Source organism: Coregonus lavaretus (assembly GCF_964263955.1).
Source record: "Coregonus lavaretus genome assembly, chromosome: 7".
Taxonomy (NCBI): domain Eukaryota; kingdom Metazoa; phylum Chordata; class Actinopteri; order Salmoniformes; family Salmonidae; genus Coregonus; species Coregonus lavaretus.
In genome coordinates this window covers 11,272,649-11,299,726 of record NC_139994.1, presented here as the reverse complement: position 1 = coordinate 11,299,726, position 27,078 = coordinate 11,272,649, and the positions used below count along the sequence as shown (strand labels likewise).

The following is a 27,078-nucleotide window of genomic DNA, read 5'->3' as shown; positions in this document are numbered from 1 at the left end:
CTAAGCTTAGGACCCTGGGACTGAACACCTCCCTCTGCAACTGGATCCTAGACTTCCTGACGGGCCGAGCCCAGGTGTTGAGGATAGGCAACATCACCTCCACCACACTGACCCACAACACGGGGGCCCCACAGGGGTGTGTGCTTAGTCCCCTCCTGCATTCCCTGTTCACCCATGATTGCATGGCCACGCACGACTCCAACACCATCATCAAGTTTGCTGACGACACGACGGTGGTAGGCCTGATCACCGGCGACGATGAGACAGCCTACAGGGAGAAGGTCAGTGACCTGGCAGTGTGGGACCAGAACAACATCCTCTCTGTCAACGTCAGTAAGACCATGGAGCAGATCGTGGACTACAGGAAACGGGGGAGGGGAGGGGTGCTGCAGTGGAGCGGGAGCGGGTCGAGAGCTTCAAATTCCTCGGGGTCCAAATCACTAAGAACTTAAAATGGTCCACACACACGCACACATTCGTGAAGAAGACGTGACAGTGCCTCTTCCCCCTCAGGAGGTTGAAAAGGTTTGGCATGGGCCCTCAAATCCGCCAAAGGTTCTACAGCTGTACCATTGAGAGCATATTGACTGGCTGCATCACTGCTTGGTATGGCAATAGCACTGCCCTCGATTGCATGGTGCTACAGAGGGCGGTGCAGACAGCCCAGAACATCACTGGGGCCGAGCTCTCTGCCATCCAGGACCACTATACCAGGCGGTGTGAAAGGAAGGCCTGTAGAATTGTTAGACTCCAACCACCCAAGCCATGGACTGTTCTCTCTGCTTCCGCACGGCAAGCAGTACCAGTGCATCAAGTCTGACACCAACAGGCTCCTGAACAGCTTCAATCCCCATGCCATAAGACTGCTAAATAGCTAACTAAATAGTTCACCTATCTGAGTTGACCTTTGTATTGTCTCAATGCATACTCACAGGGCCCTACACACTACACACACCGATACTCCAACACACACACAAACACTCACTCCATCATATGCTCACATACTGACTCTACACACACCCACTGACATACAATCATCACATATGATGCTGCTACTCTGTTTATCATATATCCTGATGCCTAGACACCTTACCCCTATACATACACTATACAGTTGAAGTCGGAAGTTTACATACACTTAGGTTGGAGTCATTAAAACTCGTTTTTCAACCACTCCACAAATTTCTTGTTAACAAACTATAGTTTTGGCATGTCGGTTAGGACATCTACTTTGTGCATGACACAAGTAATTTTTCCAACAATTGTTTACAGACAGATTATTTCACTTATAATTCACTGTATCACAATTCCAGTGGGTCAGAAGTTTACATACACTAAGTTGACTGTGCCTTTAAACAACTTAGAAAATTCCGGAAAATGATGTCATGGCTTTAGAAGCTTCTGATAGGCTAATTTAGATCATTTGAGTCAGTTGGAGGTGTACCTGTGGATGTATTTCAAGGCCTACCTTCAATCTCAGTGCCTCTTTGCTTGACATCATGGGAAAATCAAAATAAATCAGCCAAGACCTCAGAAAAAAAATTGTAGTCCTCCACAAGTCTGGTTCATCCTTGGGAGCAATTTCCAAACGCCTGAAGGTACCACGTTCATCTGCACAAACAATAGTACGCAAGTATAAACACCATGGGACCACGCAGCCGTCATACCGCTCAGGAAGGAGACGCGTTCTGTCTCCTGGAGATGAACGTACTTTGGTGCGAAAAGTGCAAATCAATCCCAGAACAACAGCAAAGGACCTTGTGAAGATGCTGGAGGAAACAGGTACAAAAGTATCTATATCCACAGTAAAACGAGTCCTATATCGACATAACCTGAAAGGCCACTCAGCAAGGAAGAAGCCACTGCTCCAAAACCGCCATTAAAAAGCCAGACTACGGTTTGCAACTGCACATGGGGACAAAGATGGTACTTTTTGGAGAAATGTCCTCTGGTCTGATGAAACAAAAATATAACTGTTTGGCCATAATGACCATCGTTATGTTTGGAGGAAAAAGGGGGATGCTTGCAAGCCGAAGAACACCATCCCAACCGTGAAGCACGGGGGTGGCAGCATCATGCTGTGGGCGTGCTTTGCTGCAGGAGGGCCTGGTGCACTTCACAAAATAGATGGCATCATGAGGAAGGAAAATTATGTGGATATATTGAAGCAACATCTCAAGACATCAGTCAGGAAGTTAAAACTTGGTCGCAAATAGGTCTTCCAAATGTGGAAGTGGGCTAAATCAGGGTCACACAGAGTGTTTCTTGGTAGTCTTAAACAAATCTACTTTGAAACAAAAGTATACACCTCACACACATGGTTATTGGCTTTAAAAAAAGAAGACACCTGTACCATGTCAGATATAGTTGAAAGATAGAGTAGAAATGTATTCAATTTTGAGTTTGCATCCCAATATTACACTGGGCGGCAGGTAGCCTGGAGGGTAGGAGCATTGGGCAAGTAACTGAAAGGATGCTGGATCGAATCCCTGAGCTGACAAGGTAAACATCTGTCGTTCTGCCCCTGAGCAAGGCAATTAACCCACTGTTCTCTGGGCGCTGATGACGAGGATGTCGATTAAGGCAGCCCCCCGCACCTCTCTGATTGAGAGGCGTTGGGTTAAATGCGGAAGGAACATTTCAGTTGAATGCATTCAGTTGTACAACTGACTAGGTATCTTCCCTTTATATACATTACAGAAGACTGAAATATAACAAAACCATTTGACATAGAAACACCGGATTTTCAGCGTAAAATAAATAAATATGTTTATTAATTATTAAATTAGGAAAGAATATGAATAACATTCCACCCATGTGGCCACTAGGTCATTTGACTGCAGGAAATGGTTACATGAGTGGCGAGCCATGACTCAAACCCCCGTTGTGGTTCACCAACCCACCCTGTTAATCTTAGCCGACAATGCCATGATTGGCAGGCACGCCGAGCTTGTGGGAAAATACAGAATCCTGTCTTGGCTATTGGGGAAGCATGGGAGGTCCTCATTGAATTCATTGTACTGAAATGTAAGTAAATACAGTATGTTAATATCATCGAGTACATTTGATTATGTTTATAACCATGTTATCATATTCAAGTAAACAGAAAATTCTCCCCCATCAACATAATCTACTGCAGTAAATTTGATGATGATCATGTTTTCATTGACTTGGAAACGGGCCAACTGAATTATCTAAGCCAGGCTTGTCTTATGTAACCAAACATTGTCATCATTGGGGAGAAAAGATTCCATGAGTACTCCTTCTGCTTTCTCCATCAGAGTTTTTCTGCGTTTTCTTAGCATCAAGGTCACACGAGTCAAAAGGTTGAAAGCTGGTGTTTTCTAGAACAGGTTGAGTAAATACAGGTGAAAGCCCTGCTGAAGAGCTGGTCATTTATTGATAAGCAGGTACTTATATAGCTAGCTTTACATTCATATTTAATGTGGTGTATAAATTATGGAGGACAGTTTGACATATGCAGATGATGCACCGCAAGTGTTACAGTATCTCACAAAAGTGAGTACACCCCTCACATTTTTGTAAATATTTGAGTATATCTTTTCATGTGACAACACTGAAGAAATGACACTTTGCTACAATGTAAAGTAGTGAGTGTACAGCTTGTATAACAGTGTAAATTTGCTGTCCCCTCAAAATAACTCAACACACAGCCATTAATGTCTAAACCGCTGGCAACAAAAGTGAGTACACCCCTAAGTGAAAATGTCCAAATTGGGCCCAATTAGCCATTTTCCCTCCCCGGTGTCATGTGACTCGTTAGTGTTACAAGGTCTCAGGTGTGAATGGTGAGCAGGTGTGTTAAATTTGGTGTCATCGCTCTCACACTCCCTCATACTGGTCACTGGAAGTTCAACATGGCACCTCATGGCAAAGAACTCTCTGAGGATCTGAAAAAAAGAATTGTTGCTCTACATAAAGATGGCCTGGGCTATAAGAAGATTGCCAAGACCCTGAAACTGAGCTGCAGCACGGTGGCCAAGACCATACAGCGGTTCCACTCAAAACAGGCCTCGCCATGGTCAACCAAAGAAGTTGAGTGCACGTGCTCAGCGTCATATCCAGAGGTTGTCTTTGGGAAATAGACGTATGCGTGCTGCCAGCATTGCTGCAGAGGTTGAAGGGGTGGGGGGTCAGCCTGTCAGTGCTCAGACCATACGCCGCACACTGCATCAAATTGGTCTGCATGGCTGTCGTCCCAGAAGGAAGCCTCTTCTAAAGATGATGCACAAGAAAGCCAGCAAACAGTTTGCTGAAGACAAGCAGACTAAGGACATGGATTACTGGAACCATGTCCTGTGGTCTGATGAGACCAAGATAAACTTATTTGGTTCAGATGGTGTCAAGCGTGTGTGGCAGCAACCAGGTGAGGAGTACAACGACAAGTGTGTCTTGCCTACAGTCAAGCATGGTGGTGGGAGTGTCATGGTCTGGGGCTGCATGAGTGCTGCCGGCACTGGGGAGCTACAGTTCATTGAGGGAACCATGAATGCCAACATGTACTGTGACATACTGAAGCAGAGCATGATCCCCTCCCTTCGGAGGCTGGGCCGCAGGGCAGTATTCCAACATGATAACGACCCCAAACACACCTCCAAGACAACCACTGCCTTGCTAAAGAAGCTGAGGGTAAAGGTGATGGACTGGCCAAGCATGTCTCCAGACCTAAACCCTATTGAGCATCTGTGGGGCATCATCAAACAGAAGGTGGAGGAGTGCAAGGTCTCTAACATCCACCAGCTCTGTGATGTCATCATGGAGGAGTGGAAGAGGACTCCAGTGGCAACCTGTGAAGCTCTGGTGAACTCCATGACCAAGAGGGTTAAGGCAGTGCTGGAAAATGATGGTGGCCACACAAAATATTGACACTTTGGGCCCAATTTGGACATTTTCACTTAGGGGTGTACTCACTTTTGTTGCCAGCGGTTTAGACATTAATGGCTGTGTGTTGTGTTATTTTGAGGGGACAGCAAATTCACACTGTTATACAAGATGTACACTCACTACTTTACATTGTAGCAAAGTGTCATTTCTTCAGTGTTGTCACATGAAAAGATATACTCAAATATTTACAAAAATGTGAGGGGTGTACTCACTTTTGTGAGATACTGTATATGCCTCAACTGACACGAGTCGTGTGTGTGCGTATGTGTGAATGTGCGTGCATGTGCGTGTGGCAATGAGTCACAATCACTCTCAACCAAGTACATTGACCATTTCAGAGGCGTATTTCCTTTAAAGGCCAAGAGGAAAAACAAATCTCTTTTACATCGAAATAGAGGTAGGTAATTAGTTCCTTCACATCTTTGTTCCCAGTCCAAAGTAATGATGGTGGTGGCCTATTGACACAGCTCACACCTCCCTACTGGTTATCCTGCTTCCAGTGTAGAGTAGACAGCAGAAACCTTTAGCAGAGACACAGATAATGTCCCAAATGGCACACTATTCCCGATTTAGTGCACTACTTTTGAACAGGGTCACCTTGGAGTCCCAATCACACTTGACTTTTCTTACTAGCACTAACTTTACTGATAGCTGCTTTATTTAGGAAAAATGTGCTTACTATGACGGAGATATGTGGTTGTCTCACCCTGAAGAAGGCAGAGTGATGCCGAAACGTTGGTGGTTTACCCAATCAATTACTAGGAGCGTGCGACTCTCTTTATTTATTTTTATGTCTCACCTAGCTACCTTAAGATGAATGCACTAAGTGGCTTTGGATAAGAGTGCCTGCTAAATGACTAAAATGTAAAATGTAAAAAAAAAAAGAAAAACAGTTAAAACAGTCAGTACAACACAATAAAACACACATTGACAGATAATAATGTATATAGAAGGTAGACATTTCAGGACAAGACAGAGTTCCATCCCACCCACTTGTAAATGTACACCGTACGCATTTCCATAGTGTAGTGGGGGTGGGGTACATTTAAGCAATAAGGCCTGAGGGGGTGTGGTATATGGCTAAGGGCTGTTCTTCTGCACGACACAACGCGGAGTGCCTGGATACAGCCCTTAGCTGTGTTATATTGGCAAAATACCACAAACCCCCAAGGTGCCTTATTGCTATTATAAACTGGTTACCAACGTAATTAGAGCAGTAAAAATAAAAATTTTGTCATACATGTGGTATACGGTCTGATATACCACGGCTGTCAGCCAATCAGCATTCAGGGCTCGAACCACCCAGTTTATAATGTATAACATACTGCCTCTTTGTTTTTAACTGTTATGTTATGTTTCTCTAACAGCATGGTTATGGCTCGGGCTCATACAAAGACTCCCTCCCTTGCCTGATGAGGCTTCATTGTACCTCCACTTATCTCAGAGAGAAGGATAATTTGGCAGTGAGCGAGCGGAGCAGTGATTGATGGAAACCAACCTGCCACCCCTCTCGGCCCGAGATCGTACACAAACGCACATACACACACACCCCCTCTCGGGTGGGTCGGCGCATCGCTAAGAGTGTAAATCAATCCGGTCTACTGTGGTAACTACCTCAGGTACCATTATCATCTAACAGGGTTTTGTTGGACGGGGACCATGCTGAGAGCGGAGTGGAGATCAGTCACTGTAATTAGCAGCTCTGCATCTTTTCATCATCAGTATCTTAGAGTCATCTGACTGATGCCTCACACAACAATGACTCCGATAAGAATAAACTGCCAGTTTAAACTCCTGTGGCGTTTTGGCCCCAGAAATGGGCCACGAGGAATATTGCTCAGGCTGCTGCTGAGGTGCACAGTAACGGCTGACAGAATGGAACCAGGGGCCGTATGGATCAAGCTTCTCAGAGAAGGAGTGCTGGTAGGTGGTCCTTTGTAGCTCAGTTGGTAGAGCATGGCGCTTGTAACACCAGGGTAGTCGGTTTTTTGATTGCTGGGACCACCCATACATAAAATAAAAGCATCTGCTAAATGGCATATATTATTATTGTCACACCCTGATCTGTTTCACCTGTCTTTGTGCTTGTCTCCACCCCCCTACAGGCGTCGGCCATCTTCCCCATTATCCCCTGTGCATTTATACCTGTGTTCTCTGTTTGTCTGTTGCCAGTTCGTCTTGTCTCATCAAGCCTACCAGCGTGTTTCGTACTCCTGTTTTCTTGAGCCCTGTTTTCTATTTTTCCTGGTTTTGATCTTTCTTTCTTTCTGCCTGCCCTGACCCTGAGCCTGCCTGCAGCTCTGTACCTTACGGACTCTGCCCTGGACTACCAACCTCTACCTGCCCTTGACCTGTCCTTTGCCTGCCCCCTGTATATTTAATAAACGTCCGTTATTCAAACTGTCTGCATCTGGGTCTTTTCCTGAGCCGTGATAGTACGAACTGGCCATGACGGACCCAGCAGACTCGGACCAGCTCCGCAACGCCGTCTCCTCCCAAGGAACCACCATTGGAAGGCACAAGGAGTTGCTTCGTGGGCTTATGGAACTGTCTGCATCTTGGTCTTTTCCTGAGCCGTGATAATTATGTAGGATCAGTTTGGTCTTTTAGATCACAATGAATAACATAACATGGGCAGGGGGGACCTGATCCTTGATCAGCACACCTACTCTGAGTCCCTTGATACATTTGGCCCCAGAAGAAGAGCTAGGAAGGTCATCGTGACCAGGTGTAGTGGATGTGAGTTAGCTAACTTTGCCTGGGACCTATACATGTATTTGCCTTTCAGCATCACACTGAAGTATTAGCAAGACAGGAAAACCCAGCTATGAGCCATCTTGTTCTGGAAAATAACTTCCATAGATGATTTCAATTTCCAAAAAGCAAGTCGGTTGGTCGCTAGCGCTAAACCAAACCGGGGATCCTAAGGGGAACCTGTCCTCTGGCAAAATAACAATTTCTCTAATATTGTTTTCACCCAGAGCTGTATCTGATGATTTGGTAATTACACCAACCCTTATGGGAGGATAATCCCAAATCCCAGCCAAGTAAACCGCAGAAATACCATCAGTCTTCATGTAAATGTTCAAGTAATGGCCAAATAATACAGAGCTGGGGAACAGTGTGTGAAAGTAGCTTCACATAGCTTCACATAGCTTCACATAGCGTCACATAGCTTCACATAGCGTCACATAACATCACATAGCGTCATATAGCTTCACATAGCGTCACATAGCGTCACATAACGTCACATAGCTTCACATAGCGTCACATAGCTTCACATAGCGTCACATAGCTTCCCACAGTGCTAACAGGGCTAATGACCACGGCCCTCAGCCACATGGCTGCAGTCAAAAGCTACATTCATTCGGATGCTAATCTAATAAAAGAAGCTGTGTGACTGCTGAATGGATGGCAAAGTAAAGGGGAAACATGGTTTTCAGTCAAAGAGAGAGAAACACCATTGAGGTGAAATCAAATACAAAAACTCAAGTGTCACATGAAAGAGTTAGTCTTGACTTTCTCCAAGGGTAGGCCTGACAGCCAACTGAATTACGCTCGTGAGTAAGTGAGCTGTGGTGTGGCTTTCTCATGAGTCACAATCACTCTGCTTTCAAATGATTCTTCAATGATCAAACAAAGAGATGGAAGAGAAGATGTGATGTCAACATGATTACATGTTCTTTCCTGAGGGAAAGAAAAACTGAGATTGCTGTTCATCATGCCGTGTTGTCAGTGACATTTGAGAAGAGAAAACACTCACAAAATTGAATGATTACATCAATAAATCACTTTAAAAGGGGTGTCATGCCAAACATCAAAAAGCAGAAGCTTAAGTTGAGGGCAAGCGGGATAATTCATTGATGAATTCAGACAGTGATTTAATGCAGACTGGAGAGGCCTGTGTGAATCCTGCGTGTGTGTCTCGCCCTAAGAGACTCTGGCCTTTGACCTCACTGGAGATGTCCCCTCCTGTCACAGCACACACACACTCAACACACACAAACAAAACACACCACATGCACACACACTTTCGCTGGAGGGTGGAAACACAAGCCCTGTCTCTGGAGGAATGCTGGCCCCCCTGCACGTCTGCACAAAATAATGTGTCTTGTCACACCACACACACAGCAACCTGCTTTCACTACATGACACACAATCATGTTCTCCAGTGTTTTTAAAGTAACTGTCCAGTGAAAATCTCACTTTTAAAAGTTCATATTCTGTTAACTCATACCCAAATAATGTTGTTGACTCATTCTATACTCATATTGGTGGCCAAAGCATAAATTGGTGAGAAAAAACACCTCAAACTTGTATCTCAAACAGACCGTTTTTAAAACGCTCGCTATTTCCTCGTAGATGATGATGTCATCCTCCTGAGGAGGATGAGCTGGCCAATCAGCAGTCTACGCCCATGAATATTTTTAATGGAAAACTATTTCAGTCATATTGTATTCAATTATTAGTCATATTTCATAGAAATCTGGACAACCTGGACAGTTACTTTAAGCACCCATATTTCCTTCAAGGCCATAGCTATCTGCAGTCAATCTGTAACCCAAGCCTGACACTGAAGCCCCTATATGTACACAGTGCTTTACTTGGGATGGAAGAAGTGTAGGAGCTGCCTTTTTCCAAGTCGGTCCATTAGACTATGTTCACCGAAATTCACAAATGACATTATGCTATAGAGACCTCTGATTATTCACTGTTAAAGGTTTATGCACATTTTTCATTACTTCTCCATAACTTTTAACCACATTTTCATGACTATTATTATTATAGCCTACATGAAAACGTAAGCATTATTGACACTGGAAAGCTGCTGTGTCTGATCCCATGTAGACCTACTACCTCCTGCCGTTGTGCCCTTGATCAAGGCACTTAACCCCCCACATAGAACTGCACTGTTAGTCACATGTTGTCAACTGGTGGTCAACCCTCCATCTGGAGAGCTCCTGGGTGTGCAGGCTTGGCTTTTTCAACATTACAACCAAGTACTTATGTCTGTATTCCCTCATTCAATGAATCAGGGATCAAATGGATGAGGTAGGCTACTTCAAAGCAAGGTACAAACTAGTATTTATATACAAGGCTCAAATATTCATGTTTCAGGGGAGCTCTATGCACAGCAAGTTATTTGTTAATTAGGCTATTCTGAGAATATTTTTAACGTTGTTGCAATAACATGAATACTGTTTAATAGAGGGGAATCCCAGCTTTCCAACAGTGCAGATGTATTTATTCTCTACAGTGCCGGTGGAAAGGCAACAAAGAAATGAATGCTTAGTTAGCTATAGTTAAGTAGTGAGGTAACTGCTAAAAGTTATGTTTTGAATTGGTGATGTAGTTAGTCTGGCTGTTATTATTTTATACATGCTGCTGAAATGTCGCGCTCTCTCCTCCGGCAACGGCCCACTCGCACTGGCACACACGCAGCACCACAGATATGCACTGAAGGGTCATTCTGATAATGGCTGAGATGTCATTTTTTTTATTGATTGATCATATTTAAAAGTGTGCTTTCATGAATGACTCAACAATTATTAAACTAATTTCCATGATTTTTCATGACCATACAAACCCTAATTTGACAACTTGGAAAAGCGCATCACGCCATTCAGGCTGGCACATTTTCAATCTGCGCAATCTCAAACAGCCTACTGTCACTCACAGATTCACAAACTGAATCAGGAAATGAATGCCCACTCCATTGCTATTTAATGAAGATCCCGCCTTCATTCTGCTTTGATCAACCTTTTTTGACTCAATGTGTGAATCTGGGCCAGCGATAGGCTACTTTGTTTTTATAAAATTAGAAGTGCCGGTACAGCGTTCCAGACAGCTCCGACCCAAGTCAAGCACTGTGTGTACATAAAGAACCAAACCAACCAATATCCGCTGCATATTATTGAAACCAGTCTAAAACATCTTTACAGTTAGACTTCCATACCCACCAGTCCATTACTCACATAAGGCTACATACAAAAACATTTCAATAACGGATGTGGTCTTTCTTCTTGGAACCAGACTGTTTATTTATAGTGGTCAGTGGTAGGGCTAATGTTAACTTATTAATAGGAAGTTTCATCACTGTGTAAAAGTCACCTTACTGTCACTCTCACTCACCGCCACCTGTCACCACACCGGCTCCAGCCACCCAGAAGCACTGAGGCCATAAAAGGCACAACACTCACTGTCCCTTCCGGCCGGTCAATGCTCCCAGACACAGATGCACACATACAGTGGGGGAAAAAAGTATTTAGTCAGCCACCAATTGTGCAAGTTCTCCCACTTAAAAAGATGAGAGAGGCCTGTAATTTTCATCATAGGTACACGTCAACTATGACAGACAAATTGAGAAAAAAAAATCCAGAAAATCACATTGTAGGATTTTTCATTAATTTATTTGCAAATTATGGTGGAAAATAAGTATTTGGTCACCTACAAACAAGCAAGATTTCTGGCTCTCACAGACCTGTAACTTCTTCTTTAAGAGGCTCCTCTGTCCTCCACTCGTTACCTGTATTAATGGCACCTGTTTGAACTTGTTATCAGTATAAAAGACACCTGTCCACAACCTCAAACAGTCACACTCCAAAATCCACTTTGGCCAAGACCAAAGAGCTGTCAAAGGACACCAGAAACAAAATTGTAGACCTGCACCAGGCTGGGAAGACTGAATCTGCAATAGGTAAGCAGCTTGGTTTGAAGAAATCAACTGTGGGAGCAATTATTAGGAAATGGAAGACATACAAGACCACTGATAATCTCCCTCGATCTGGGGCTCCACGCAAGATCTCACCCCGTGGGGTCAAAATGATCACAAGAACGGTGAGCAAAAATCCCAGAACCACACGGGGGGACCTAGTGAATGACCTGCAGAGAGCTGGGACCAAAGTAACAAAGCCTACCATCAGTAACACACTACGCCGCCAGGGACTCAAATCCTGCAGTGCCAGACGTGTCCCCCTGCTTAAGCCAGTACATGTCCAGGCCCGTCTGAAGTTTGCTAGAGTGCATTTGGATGATCCAGAAGAGGATTGGGAGAATGTCATATGGTCAAATGAAACCAAAATAGAACTTTTTGGTAAAAACTCAACTCGTCGTGTTTGGAGGACAAAGAATGCTGAGTTGCATCCAAAGAACACCATACCTACTGTGAAGCATGGGGGTGGAAACATCATGCTTTGGGGCTGTTTTTCTGCAAAGGGACCAGGACGACTGATCCGTGTAAAGGAAAGAATGAATGGGGCCATGTATCGTGAGATTTTGAGTGAAAACCTCCTTCCATCAGCAAGGGCATTGAAGATGAAACGTGGCTGGGTCTTTCAGCATGACAATGATCCCAAACACACCGCCCGGGCAACGAAGGAGTGGCTTCGTAAGAAGCATTTCAAGGTCCTGGAGTTGCCTAACCAGTCTCCAGATCTCAACCCCATAGAAAATCTTTGGAGGGAGTTGAAAGTCCGTGTTGCCCAGCGACAGCCCCAAAACATCACTGCTCTAGAGGAGATCTGCATGGAGGAATGGGCCAAAATACCAGCAACAGTGTGTGAAAACCTTGTGAAGACTTACAGAAAACATTTGACCTGTGTCATTGCCAACAAAGGGTATATAACAAAGTATTGAGAAACTTTTGTTATTGACCAAATACTTATTTTCCACCATAATTTGCAAATAAATTAATGAAAAATCCTACAATGTGATTTTCAGGATTTTTCTTTCTCAATTTGTCTGTCATAGTTGACGTGTACCTATGATGAAAATTACAGGCCTCTCTCATCTTTTTAAGTGGGAGAACTTGCACAATTGGTGGCTGACTAAATACTTTTTTTCCCCACTGTACAATCACAATGTGATTTTCTGGAATTCTTTTTCTCAATTTGTCTGTCATAGTTGACGTGTACCTATGATGAAAATTACAGGCCTCTCTCATCTTTTTAAGTGGGAGAACTTGCACAATTGGTGGCTGACTAAATACTTTTTTTCCCCACTGTACATGCAGGCACACACACACACACACACACACATTGTCCCTTTCTCCCGGTCCCCCAAGATGCTGAAAACTTTCACACAAGTTTATGTGGTAAGGACAGTCATACATTTTTGTAAACAACAATTAAAGTTAAAAAAAGTTAAATATGTGGTTATCTTTTCTGTTTTGAACTGTAAACAAAGGTTTACTGTTGGAGTGAGTCCAAGAATGCATTCTCGCCATCTACACCAATGCTGTGTTTTGTTATACCTGCCAACAAACCTGGATACGCTATCGATTTTGATGGAGTAAGCACAATCCATTCCAGAGGTTAATGTTTTAGCGGCTAGCTTCCATTAGCGTTAGCCTCATCTGTTCTTATCTGTCTGACGGAGGGGCACTGAGCGCTAGGCTGAGTGCTAGGCTAATCCATGGGGCCCAAACCAGGGACATGATTGATGGAACTAATTACTCTGAGAAGCTGCTTTTGGAACCCAACTCAGCAGGAAGGAAGTATAGAATGTACACACTGGAACAATCAAAGGAGGATTCACACTGGTGTGACTTCTCTTCTCTGGGCTACTAGCTGAAATTTCTGCTCAGTTTTTTCTTTGAAAAAGTCGCTTGTGGGGTTTTTTCCAGACATTTTCACAGTGTTCACTGAAATTTAGGTGTGGAAAGTTGTTTTGAAAGCGACAGAATGTAGCCAAATCTCAAACAAATACGCCAGGCTCATCAATCTCATTCTCATAACTGTCATACGACAATAATTTGCAATGAAAACGCTTCAGCATCGAACGTTGATCTTTTGTTTGGCGAGGACCTTCAAATCTATCAAAATGACATATCTGTGCCCTTCCTATTCAAATTACGTTTCTGTGAAGTAAACACTGTACTGACTCGCCACGTGACAACAGCAACATTACACACAAAACATGATCAGAATACCGCAAGCTCCTACTTGGTTCCATGTAGGCTACTCAATCCCGAGTGAGAAGAAATTTTAATGTGGGCGGTTGCGTCCCAAATGGCACCCTATTCCCTTTACATTGTACTACTTTTAGCCTAGTTCAAGTTCAAGTTGCATTGTCACACGCTCTACCCAACAGTGCATAGGGTTACAGACTTCCAGGCCAGCTCTGTTCTTTAGAAGGGATGGGTGGGTATTATCAAGTCTCAGTTTACACATTTGACTCACAGAGAAAGGGTAGAAGAAGTAGGAGCTGGGTCATTGTGGACACGACAGGTTCATATTACCTCAGTGTGCTAGCTACCTGTAGCCTGGGGCTAAGCTTTCAATAGTATGTATAATTAATGAACTGAACCTGTGAGTCTGGGACACTGGGTTCTCAGGTGAGAGAGAGAGAGAGAGAGAGAGAGAGAGAGAGAGAGAGAGAGAGAGACAGAAGAGAGATAAAAGGAGAGAGAGAAGAGAAAAGGGGGGAGAGACAGAGAGAAAGAGAGACAACTAAACCACCCTAACAAAGAGGTATAGAGTAATATATTAACACACCAGTCATCAGCCCCCTGCAATCACAGGAACAGCTCCCAACTCCACTGGCCTGGATGGAGGTCTCTGGACCCATCCATACCTACAGTTCCATCTGGCCTGACAAGCAACCTCTGCAGCAGGTCCCACACCTGTGGTGTGGGGGCAGAGGGCTGTGAACACTATCAAAAAGACACCTGGGACACCTGCCAGAGGTAAAAACACCTCAACTTAACAGCAAACCTTGAATGCCCCTGTAACACACAAGGAGGCATAAAACTTGGGAGGCATCAACTTTTACCACAATTTTGTGATGGATTTCCACTATCAGGCTTAGCTACAGTGTTTGGGCAATTTTTTTTGCCTTTCGTGTTTCCACCTCCGAGGCCTTGCCCAAAAATATTCTTCAAGTTCCTGTCCTGCTGACAATGGATATGCATTAACAAGCATTTCGCTACACCCGCAATGACATCTGCTAAACACGTGCATGTGAACAATAAAATTTGATTTGATTTTTTCCTGGCTGTCCTTTTTTCTTAAAAGTCCCGGCTTTGTTCTGTTATGACAACTTTCAATTCGCTATCAAGCTGCTCACAGGGAAGCAATTAACACATATAACTAATAGTCTGGTGTGATTCTCTCTCTGTGGTCCAGTCAGCTGAGACAGGGATGAGTGGGGCTAGTTATAGAAGAGTAATAGGAGACTGATAGACTGATACATGCCATCCATCGCTGGATGTTTGTTTGCCGTTGTCCAGGCAGCAGAACTAATAGATGTATACTAGGAGAAACTACTGCATAGCACTAACTGTCTGTCTGTCTGACTCCAACCCAACCACCAAGTGTTGACAACAACCTCCAAACTGTGTGTGGTAGGCTGACACAAATGAAGACTCAGTCAGCTTGCTTGGAGTCTACAAATGGCATGTCATAAGAGAGGTGGGGGAGGGAGAGAGAGAGCAGGGAGAGAGATCAGAGAGAGAGAGAGAGAGAAAGAGCCTCCAGTATCTATGCTGCAATAGTCTACGTGCCGGGGGGCTAGGGTCAGTCTGTTATCCTGTATCTGGTGTAATTCTCCTGTCTTATCTGGTGTCCTGTGTGAATTTAAGTATGCTCCCTCTAATTCTCTCTCTCCTTCTCTCTCTCTCTCTCTCTCTCTACCTCTCTCTCCGTCCCCTCCCGGAGGACCTGAGCCCTAGGATCATGCCTCAGGACTACCTGGCCTGATGACTCCTGGCTGTCCCCAGTCCACCTGGTCGTGCTGCAGCTCCAGTTTCAGAAGTTGAACCCTGACCTGTTGGTGCTACCTTGTCCCGGACCTGCTGTTTTCGACTGTCCCTCTCTCTCTCTACTGCAACTGCTGTCTCAACTTCTGAATGCTTGGCTATGAAAAGCCAACTGACATTTACTCCTAAGGTGCTGACCGGTTGCAGCCTCTACAACCACTGTGATTATTATTATTTGACCCTGCTGGTCATCTACGAACGTTTGAACATCTTGAAGAACGATCTGGCCTTAATGGCCATGTACTCTTATAATCTCCACCTGGCACAGCCAGAAGAGGACTGGCCACCCCTCAGAGCCTGGTTCCTCTCTAGGTTTCTTTCTAGGTTTCTGCCTTTCTAGGGAGTTTTTCCTAGCCACCGTGCTTCTATATCTGCATTGCTTGCTGTATAAGCACTTTGTGACATCTGCTGATGTAAAAAGGCCTTTATAAATTACATTTGATTTATTGATTGATTGATCGACAGAGAGAGAGAGAGGTGGGGGAGGGAGAGAGCAGGAAGAGAGAGAGAGAGAGAGAGAGAGAGAGAGAGAGAGAGAGAGAGAGAGAGAGAGAGAGAGAGAGAGAGAGAGAGAGAGAGAGAGAGAGACAGAGGGGGGGGGGGAGAGAGTGAGAGCGAGAGCGAGAGAGAGACAGAGGGAGAGAGAGAGCAAGAGAGACAGAGAGAGAGAGACCACCAACTGCTACTCAATACTGAACATCACCAAAGCCCAGAGATCATAAGCAGCACCAGTGACAGTGGATGTTTTGTATTCTCTATTCATAGAGCGCTCCTCTTTTCTCCCATGCTGGATTGAAAAGGGGGGAGGGGGCAACCCAACACGACAAGCCCCACCATCACCGACAGAGATCGCTTCCTGCTCCCAGCACGCTAACAGATAGAGATATCACGCCTCCATGACATAAATACGGGTTGCTGGAAGTAAACCAAGATGCCACCTGATCCTGGTGTAGGAACCCAGAGCAGGAGCAGCCCTGGTCAGGCCTGAGAGGGACAGGGAACCTCTCGTCAGTCCTCACCTCCCCTCAGTCAGACCCCCAAGGCTGCTATTCACAAAGCATCTCAAAAGTATGAGTGCTGATCTAGGATCAGGTTCTCCCTGTCCATATGATCGTATTCATTATGAAAACGGGCCCAGGCCCCCAGGCTTGGGTCTCCTCTCCCTGGCTTGGGTCTCCTCTCCTCTCGCAGTCTGCGGCAGCAGGCAGACAGTTAGCTCCACTTCAGATAATGAGTCTGCTATCAGCCACCAGCCACTGGCCAATAGATAACCACCAGTGAGGGTGAGAGACACTCCACTTACCTCCTCATTCTCTCAGGTGAGAGATCCCTTCTGGGTAATGACTCCTTCTCCTCTTATCTCTCAAACCAACGAGGAGGAGGAGGGTGAAATGGCACCACACACACGCACACACAGAAACAGAAACACACACATAAACTGTGGATGGATAGATGGATGGGATGCCCTCCATCCCCCCATTCCTCTCCTCCCCCTCCTCCTCCGTTCTCTCCCTAGGGAGGTGTTGGACTCTTATCTGGGAGAGGACAACTGATGGACACCCTTTTAACGCCTCTTAAAAAGACACGGAGTGGTAATGACTCCCTTGATAGCCGGAGTGGGAAGAGGCGGAAGAGGGTAAAAGAAGGAAGAGGGTAAAAGAAGGAAGAGGGGAAGAGATGGAAGAGGGGAAGAGACGGAAGAGGGGAAGAGACGAAGAGACGGAAGAGGGGAAGAGACGGAAGAGAGGAAGAGGCGGAAGAGGGGAAGAGACGGAAGAGCGATAGAGGGATGAGAGAGGGTGTGGTCATAGGAAGGGAGGCCAAGATTCCCTAATAGGACCAAACCACCTGACCAACTACTACACGTTGGCTTCCCACCCCAAATATTAGTGGGATCTGTGGTTTTATTTAGTATTTTATTCAACCTTTATTTATCCAGGTGAATAAATTAAGAACAAATTCTTATTTACAATAACGGCCTAGAAATGTGTTGCATCGAAACAAAATACATTGTTGTTCATTCACACAACAACGAGTCTGCCCTAGGCTAGCGCATGTGTTTTCATAGCTGATCGGATGTTATCTTACACCAGACCATTTACTCTGCCTGTTCTGTGCCTCATGGTTCATGATGTGTGATGCACACTGCCTGCCTGCATCATTCTCCACAGTGCAGAGCAGACTCGCTGGCTTTGGCCTCACACAGAAGCCTATTATGAGGAAACCAACAAACGGAGGCCTCAACTCACATAGCTAGCCTGAAGTCGACTGTGAAATAATTGATCAGATATTACCCTGGCCCTGGCCACCCGTGTTAAGCTATAGCTAAACAATCATCATGCTGAGGGAATGCAACCGCTTACCACAGGCAAACACACTTGACCACACAGCACACCACCACACACACACCTTTGTCTCCTATCCCAGGAGGTGTTTGGTGTGGTAATCCTTCGTGGTTTGCCTTTAAGCCATGGAGTCACTCATCTTCATTACAGTCATGGCTAGAGGAAGCAGATCTGTTATGCTCTCAAACTAGGTTAATGCCTCTACTGTCTGTCTGATAATAAATAACTACTTTTCCACCTGGGTGTTTATCATGTCATTCCACTGCTGGGATGGGGACATTACTAGCCTGGAATCCACACTGATATGCTGGTGAAACAGAGCATATCCCTTTGGATTCTAGGCTAGGACATTACTGCACAGGGTGGTTAGTTACCCAATAAAACTACATTTTCATTTTAGCATTAAACATTCAGGAATAGATGGGACTGGAGCACTCAGATACCAGAGAAAAAGTTGCAGCATTTTCTCTTTATTCTGAGGTGTTGTCAGAGTGGTTATTTGACAAAATAGGTAAAGTTATCAACAAATGACTGAAAGCCTGCCACTGAGGTTTTGTTATGGTAATACATATTTTATCTTATTCCAGATCGTGAGTAAAATAAACCAAAAACTCTCCTCTCTTTCTCAGACCTTTTGAACGTTCAGAAAAACTGCAAGTGGTGCAGAAGTTACGCAAGCATGACAACTCAACTTAACCAACTTGGACAGAGAAAGGATTTCGCAGCCCCCAATTATAAGAGAAAATATTTTAAGAAACTGTGCTTAGTCTGGCAGAAAAACGACAGAGCCAGCACAAATATGTTATAACAAGGCTTTGGGTTTCACAGGCGTTTAAATGTTCCCAGATCAGATCAAAGTCTCAGGTGTCATTTATTAGCCAAACCTCCAAACAACACCACCACCTCCCCCCAACCATCCAGTTAAGACAAAGACCACCATGTTAGATCTATACTCTACACAGTAACTTTTGTTTAACTAAATGCACACCTCAATTATATAGCCAAAGACCAGAACTATTTTTGACTAATCATGGCTTCAAAACAGTAATCGGATGTGAAAAGCAAGCACAAAAGCAGAACTAGATTATGCCTAATTGCCCACCAACCGACTGTGTGGACCACATCACAGGTAAGGCTGCACAAAGGGCTGGTTGAGACACATTTAGGGCTGTTCCCGACAAAAAAAAATCTTGGTCGACTAAGAGTCGTCTGTTCTTTTGACCAATTGGCCCGAAATTTTAAAATGTGTATTTTTCCATATATAGACACATCTTATGTGTTTTAATCAAATCAACTATATGCACTGAGCTTGTCTGATGCTTTAAGTAAACTGTTTGATGAAGTAAACTTTAAGTAAACTGTTTGATGACACACAAATGACTAGAGGGAGTGACAGACTGCGCTGTGTAAAAAATAAATGAAAGCGAGTGACTGTGTGACTAGCACCCGTTGTCTCTCTCTCTCTCTTCCCTGCTGCAGCGACCACCACAGAACATCAACAGTGTGTATCGCGCTGTCCGTGTTGCTGAAGCTGCAACATAATTACAGCCATTTCTGACTGAAAAGTTCTGTTACCAAAATCCCTCATTTGTTTAGGAAAAACATTCCCTATTCCCTCAACCCTTGCTCTCTTTATGTGACACATGTATGCATCTCATGCACGTGACCAATAGGGCCTGACCTATAGCACATCGTAATCACATCAATAAATTGGTTAGAACAAACTCTGAACACCGTAACACGTGACAGCAAAATGAATGCAGAGGATGTGACAAATAAACTCGAAATGGGGGAATGTTTACTGGTTGCTCAATAAATTTGACTAGTTGAGGAAAATACTGGAGCTCAAGAAAAATAAAGTAAGGAGCAAGCACTGCCTGCATATTATGTGTGCCAAACTGGTGCTGTTAGATTACAATATAATTTTTCTGACCGTTTGGAACAATGTAGACAACACTAGATAAATTATAAGCGTACCAGAGAGTCTGTTGTAATGTTTTTTTGTAAAGCCTTTATTACAGCAAAGACTAAAAACAGTCGCATTCATTCGTGAATGCAATTCCCGAAATGGAACGGTTCAGGCCTATTTGTTGTTTACGCTAATTATTCAATGGTGGCTTTATTTTATTTTAAAAATAAAATGCTTGATTGCATTTCACATCATGAATGACTCGTATGCTGTGTGATGACATTAACAAATAGATGATTGATTGATACAGCAGCCTATATACTGTACGTTTTGAAATATAGGCCTAAGTATGTTACGGTATTAAGACTAAACAGGATGCGCTCTTAAGCCTACAGCTCGATGGTGGTTATACAAGGCTGCTATACTAAGCCTACTAATGATAATGACATTACTTATTATAATGATCATAATAGTAATAATAACAATAAGAAGGAGATCTGCTGCCTCCTCCACATTGTTCTCAACACCAATATGCTGGTTAACTTTGCTATTATGCACATAGCAACATGGTCTAGGAAAAGGCGCCAATTCAACTACGCACCGATGTGTTTCAGAACCGCGGACAGCGACTACTATCCAACGCGGGAGAAAGCGCATTTTTTATAAAATAATTAACTTTTTATTTGTGTTGCACCATTGTTCTTACATAATATAACCATATACAATTTCAGTAGCACATGTTTTAGACTGACTGACTGATCGCCACGGCCTCCACAATGAATCAGTCCACTCAGACAGGTGCCAATCAGACAGGTATCTTATACACCATGAATGTGGCTACTGTTCGACTAAAGAAATCTCGGCCGACCAACAGCCTGTCGACCAAACAATCGACCAGTCGACTAAATGGGGTCAGCCCTAGACACATTAATTTAGCTTTCCTTTGCTTCCCTGTGCTGTGTATGATGACAGGTGAATTTGGCCCCTCTATCAGAGATAGGCTATTCACCACCATTAATTCATTACACCATTGGAATAAAAAAAGGGTTACCTACAAAACAAATCTATGTCTATGTCATTGCATATATATGAGAGAAATACTGTTGAAAGATTTTTAAAAAAGGTATTCTTAGTTTTGACCAGGTCCTGAGTGGCCACAGTGAAGGAGGGTACAAAAAGACAGGCGGACGGACAGACAGACAGACAGACAGGCAGGTAGACAAACAGATAGCCAGGCGGGCAGACAAACAGACAGGCAGGCTGGTTATTGTAACCTTGTGTGTGCATGCATGGTGCAGGACCATAGAGATAGAATATTGTAGCCATAGAGACACAATATAGCAATGTTCTATATTATATTGTTCTGAGAGTGTATAAAAGTGTTCCATTTCATTATGTAGTTGTAGACGTACTCCTGGGCCTGCTCACAACCGCACACATCTCCCTCCCAGCTACTAGCCCTGAGATTACATGCTGGTGGGAGTGGAGCTGATAACAGAACAGAGGCTGTGAGAAGATCAATGTCACAGTGTACAGACAGGGGTGGAACGAGCACCAGAATAATGTTCCCAGGACTTTTCTCAGTGACACAGACCTTTCATTGCCCCCCCCCCCCCCCCCCCCCTCCAACAACCCCACTCCCAAAGGAGAGCCCACACAATGCAGGCAGTCAGATAATCATCCAGTACCCCCCTCTCCAACCCCCCAACACCACTCCCAAAGGAGAACCCACACAATGCAGCGAGTCCCTCACAATCTACGTCTGCCCTCTACACAACAGAAGCCTCTCACTGCAGGGAAACTAGTGTATTACATTTACATTGTATCAACAACACCGTCTGGTGCATGATTATCCCCAATGACATCATGACTTCAACAAGAAATATGGAGAAAACATTTAGCAGAGATTATCTGCGTCGCAAATGGTTGCTATGGGGATTCTTACACGGGCGGGAGAGGAAAAAAAAATTTGTTGAGCAAACATTTTGTCCTTGACGCTTTTGTTACATCTAAAACAGCAAGATTGTGAATGTCATTATAGCACACCCACACACGACGATCTTTCCTCACCACCGGAGAGAATAGAGGGAACTTGAAACAGACCTTACATCTTGATTTTGCATCACTGTAGGCTTAAATTCAGTAAGTCGGCTGTCCAATGGGCATGAATGATACAAATCAAATCAAACTTTATTTGTCACATGCGCCACATGCTTACTTACAAGCCCTTAACCGACAATGCAGTTCAAGAGAGAGTTAAGAAAATATTTACCAAATAAACTAAACAATAATAAAAAGTAGCACAATAAAATAACAATAACGAGGCTATATACAGGGGGTACCGGTACCGAGTCAATAACTCTGCTAGTTTTTGAAATTAGTTGGTATGAAGAAGTTAAGCTAGAGAAGGCCTTGAATCTTTTCAGCTTTCCTTGAGCAAGGCAGAAACATTGATTTTACAGGTCATTTCATCAATAAACTAAAGGATGTACATTGCAATTTCTTACACATGCGCAACCTGCTTCTTCACTTCAGATACATGGAATCAAAAAGCACACAACCCAGTGCTAAATGAATGCATTGGAATGACAAGAGTATCCTAGGCCTATGTCATGCAGCTATCCTCGTGATAGGTGTATCCACAAGGATGACACTAGTGGCCTTATCTTTCAAATGAGCCAGTGCCAATGGAGGGAGGACCCAGGCTTTGACACCCCTCTGAGGGGGAAGGGTCCTGGACAGAGACCCCCCTCACCACTGTATTGTCTGGGGCTCTGTAAACCCTCATTGGATAGGTGCCCCACTGCCTCTCTTTCCACTGTAGATGAATAGAGACACAACAGAATATATTACATGTCTCACTCTGACCCTTCTCCAATAGCCACTACCTCTTAAACAAGGGGACATTAGCATTTATGTGATTCTCTCTCTCTCTCTCTCTCTCTCTCTCTCTCTCTCTCTCTCTCTCTCTCTCTCTCTCTCTCTCTCTCTCTCTCGATGTGATGCAATGCAAGCTGGCCATGTGACTTGCTGGAATTGGAAATCAGCCCAGAGGTCACACAAGAGCATAATGGGTTAGTTTTACACATGCTAAAACAGGAGCTATTTATGAAAATCTGATTATGTTGTTGATCTGATCTGGACAAATCCTATTTCTCAATGGGGATAATAGACATACATTGCTTGTAGCTTTCTCTATAGAACTGTAACAGCCTAATAGTTAGAACCATCTGACCAGCCCTAGACCATATGCTTTTAAACTGCAGAATAGCAGGTACTTTTTGTTATCTGATGAACACTGATTAATCTAAGACTTTGAAGAATGGTTGGTATGCCAAATTAGAGTTGTAGATTGAAAAACAAAACAAGTGTGTCAAAGTAATTAGAGGGGGTTGGGTCAACACTGTTCTGGAAGTCAGATTGCTGGGGCAAACTGGGTAAAACTATTGATATTCAGAGAAACTTTCTCTGCAGTCTTGCATGGCAATAGGGTATAGGCTAGTTATCATAATGTTCTCTGCAGTATTCTAGTGAGGGGAGAAAAGTTAACGTAAATTCGGAGCATATAGGCTATTTGTAACTTTTCTTCTACATTTTGGGGTCAGCCCCGTTGTGCACTAATTAGAAGGGGAAAAAAGCAGACAATTGGATACATGTAATGGCAACAAATGCTACACCATAATGAGAAAATGTAACTTACTGAAAATCAACAGTTTCAACAATAGTTAATCAATGAGCAAACGACACATTGTAGTTTTAGTAGGCTACCCTTTGAAACTTCCTTGTGATCATGTCAACACATTCTTTCCCAAGTTGGGCCCTATGCAATTAAATAATTTGAGACCGTTCACGATAGAATTGAGACCATTTAACTATTTTTTTTAAATCGTGGAGCCTTTACAGCAGTTGGATATTTCACTGGGTTCAAATTCCACTCTTACAAAAAAAGATTGCAGTAAAAGTGCAGTAACTGCAGTCAACTGTGGTATTTTGGACGCAGTAATTGCAGAATACTGCACTCTAACTGCAGTTACACTGCAAAATTACAGCAGTAAAAAAAAACGTATTTTGGACGCAGTATTTGCTGCATACTGCAGTTATACTGCAGTGTACTGCAGTTATACTGCACTCTAACTGCAATCTTTTTTCGTAAGGGCAAAACTTCTCAACAACATGAACATGCGGCGGCCTCCACGTAAACAAACATGAACAACGCAGTTATTCCAATGCACCGACATTCAACCGCCTCTATCAAACTTTCACATTTACACAAAAGTCTGAATAGATTAAAAAATCGACGACTTGAGAGTGAAAGTGCAATGCAGTCTCCTTCAATCTACAACACACTGCGTTATCTTGGTAAATTAAACAAAATAACAATTCGTTCTTTAAGAATGTTCATGGACAAAGTTTCACTTGGCTAGTTCTCGCGCACAACAACTCACCTGCGAGACCAATGGGATAAGTGTTTGTTCCACCGACCGAGTTTTGATTTCCAGTCCGGAATCAAAGTTACCACTGCTGCAAGGAGATGAAGCCATTCCAGCCGATCGCTCTTTATTACACAATGCACTACTGAGTTACCTCTACCTGGCGTAACGTTTCAGTAAATTAGGGTAAACTAATGTCTGAACGTATTTGGTGTTTCTTCCTCTAGTTACACAGTCGACTGACTGACCCTCTAAAGAAGCATGCCGTTTTAATCCACTCGTGTTCGGCTGTGCTGCATTCTGTGCGCCCGCTAATGTCTATGTAGTTTACTCAACTACGATAGACAGAGAGGAGTCTGCAGCAACTAGCTCGAGAGAGTGGGTTGGCTATCCAAGGACTAGAGCCGTACGGATAGGAACTGACAGGCAGACACACACACACACACACACACACAGAGACAGGTTGTAACGACAGAGAGCGAGAGAGAGCACACTGAGGACATGGACGTTTTAGTCTCTTATTTACAGACATAATTTCAGTTTGTCTTAAACTCGTACAAAATGGTTCATTGTCAGCATAGCCTTTAGCCTACCCTTAGTGTTTTGTTATGACATGGTAGGAACCCTTGACTTTAGAAGCCACTATCTGATTTCATATTCTATCACTCTCACCTCGGACAGTTTTACGGCATCCAAGACAGCTCTCTCTATACCTTCTCAATTCACATATTAACTTCATAGCAGGCGATCAAAACCTGCTGTATTGAAGAATGAAGACACATGTATGTAACAAGGTGCTTGCAGGAATGTAAGTCTTTGATGTTGGGTGTTAGCTATCGCTTTGGTGTTTGGCAGCCTCATAGGCTATACAGTATATATATATATATATATATATATATATATACACTACTGGTCAAAAGTTTTAGAACACCTACTCATTCAAGGGTTTTTCTTTCTTTTTACAATTTTCTACATTCTACATTGTAGAATAATAGTGAAGACATTCATGTAGTAACCACAAAAGTGTTAAACAAATTAAAATACATTTTATATGAGATATTCTTCAAATAGCCACCCTTTCCCTTGATGACAGCTTTGCACACTCTTGGCATTATCTCAACCAGCTTCACCTGGAATGCTTTTCCAACAGTCTTGAAGGAGTTCCCACATATGCTGAGCACTTGTTGGCTGCCTTTCCTTCACTCTGCGGTCCGATTCATCCCAAACCATCTCAATTTGGTTGAGGTCGGGGGATTGTGGAGGCCAGGTAATCTGATGCATAATTCAGATTGGATGGCGTATCGCTGCAGAATTCTGCGGTAGCCATGCTGGTTAAGTGTGCCTTGAATTCTAAATAAATCACAGACTGTGTCACCAGCAAAGCACCCCCACACTATAACACCTCCTCCTCCATGCTTTACGGTGGGAAATACACATGCAGAGATCATCCATTCACCCACACCGCGTCTCACAAAGACACGACGGTTGGAACCAAAAACCACAAATTTGGAGTCCAGACCAAAGGAAAAAATTACACCGGTCTAATGTCCATTGCTCGTGTTTCTTGGCCCAAGCAAGTCTCTTCTTCTTATTGGTGTCCTTTAGTAGTGGTTTCTTTGCAGCAATTCAACAATGAAGGCCTGATTCACACAGTCTCCTCTGAACAGTGGATGTTGAGATGTGTCTGTTACTTGAACTCTGTGAAGCATTTATTTGGGCTGCAATTTCTGAGGCTGGTAACCCTAATGAACTTATCCTCTGCAGCAGAGGTAACTCTGGGTCTTCCATTCCAGTGGCGGTCATCATGAGAGCCAGTTTCATCATAGCACTTGATGGTTTTTGCGAATGCACTTGAAGAAATTGACTGACCTTCATGTCTTAAAGTAATGATGGACTGTCGTTTCTCTTTGCTTATTTGAGCTGTTCTTGCCATAATATGGACTTGGTCATTTACCAAATAGGGCTATCTTCTGTATACCCCACCTACCTTGTCACAACACAACTGATTGGCCGAAACGCATTAAGAAGGAAAGAAATTCCACAAATTAACTTTTAAGAAGGCACACCTGTTAATTGAAATCCATTCCAGGTGAATACCTCATGAAGCTGGTTGAGAGAATGCCAAGAGTGTGCAAAGCTGTCATCAAGGCAAAGGGTGGCTATTTGAAGAATCTCAAATATAAAATATATTTGGATTTGTTTAACACTTTTTTGGTTATTACATGATTCCATATGTGCTATTTCATAGTTTTGATGTCTTCACTATCATTCTACAATGTAGAAAATAGTAAAAATAAAGAAAAACCCTTGAATGAGTAGTTGTGTCCAAACTTTTGACTGGTACAGTATATATACACAGTGGGGAGAACAAGTATTTGATACACTGCCGGTTTTGCAGGTTTTCCTACTTACAAAGCATTTAGAGGTCTGTAATTTTTATCATAGGTACACTTCAACTGCGAGAGACGGAATCTAAAACAAAAATCCAGAAAATCACATTGTATGATTTTTAAGTAAGTAATTTAAATGTTATTGCATGACATAAGTATTTGATACATCAGAAAAGCAGAACTTAATATTTGGTACAGAAACCTTTGTTTGCAATTACAGAGATCATACGTTTCCTGTAGGTCTTGACCAGGTTTGCACACACTGCAGCAGGGATTTTGGCCCACTCCTCCATACAGACCTTCTCCAGATCCTTCAGGTTTCGGGGCTGTCGCTGGGCAATAC

The 27,078-nt window shown here is 43.5% G+C and overlaps 1 protein-coding gene across 2 annotated transcripts in view; it reads right to left on the bottom strand.

Moving 5' to 3' along the window:
* The window catches only part of ctnnal1 (catenin (cadherin-associated protein), alpha-like 1), a 94,077-nt gene extending 69,344 nt beyond the window's left edge, over positions 1-24,733 (bottom strand). For both annotated transcript variants that reach the window (XM_084166353.1, XM_084166354.1), the window contains exon 1: positions 24,361-24,733. In XM_084166353.1, coding sequence (XP_084022479.1) covers positions 24,361-24,456 — 96 coding nt within the window. In that variant the 5' untranslated portion in view covers positions 24,457-24,733. The remainder of the gene's footprint in view (positions 1-24,360) is intronic.
* Positions 24,734-27,078: the final 2,345 nt, after the last annotated feature.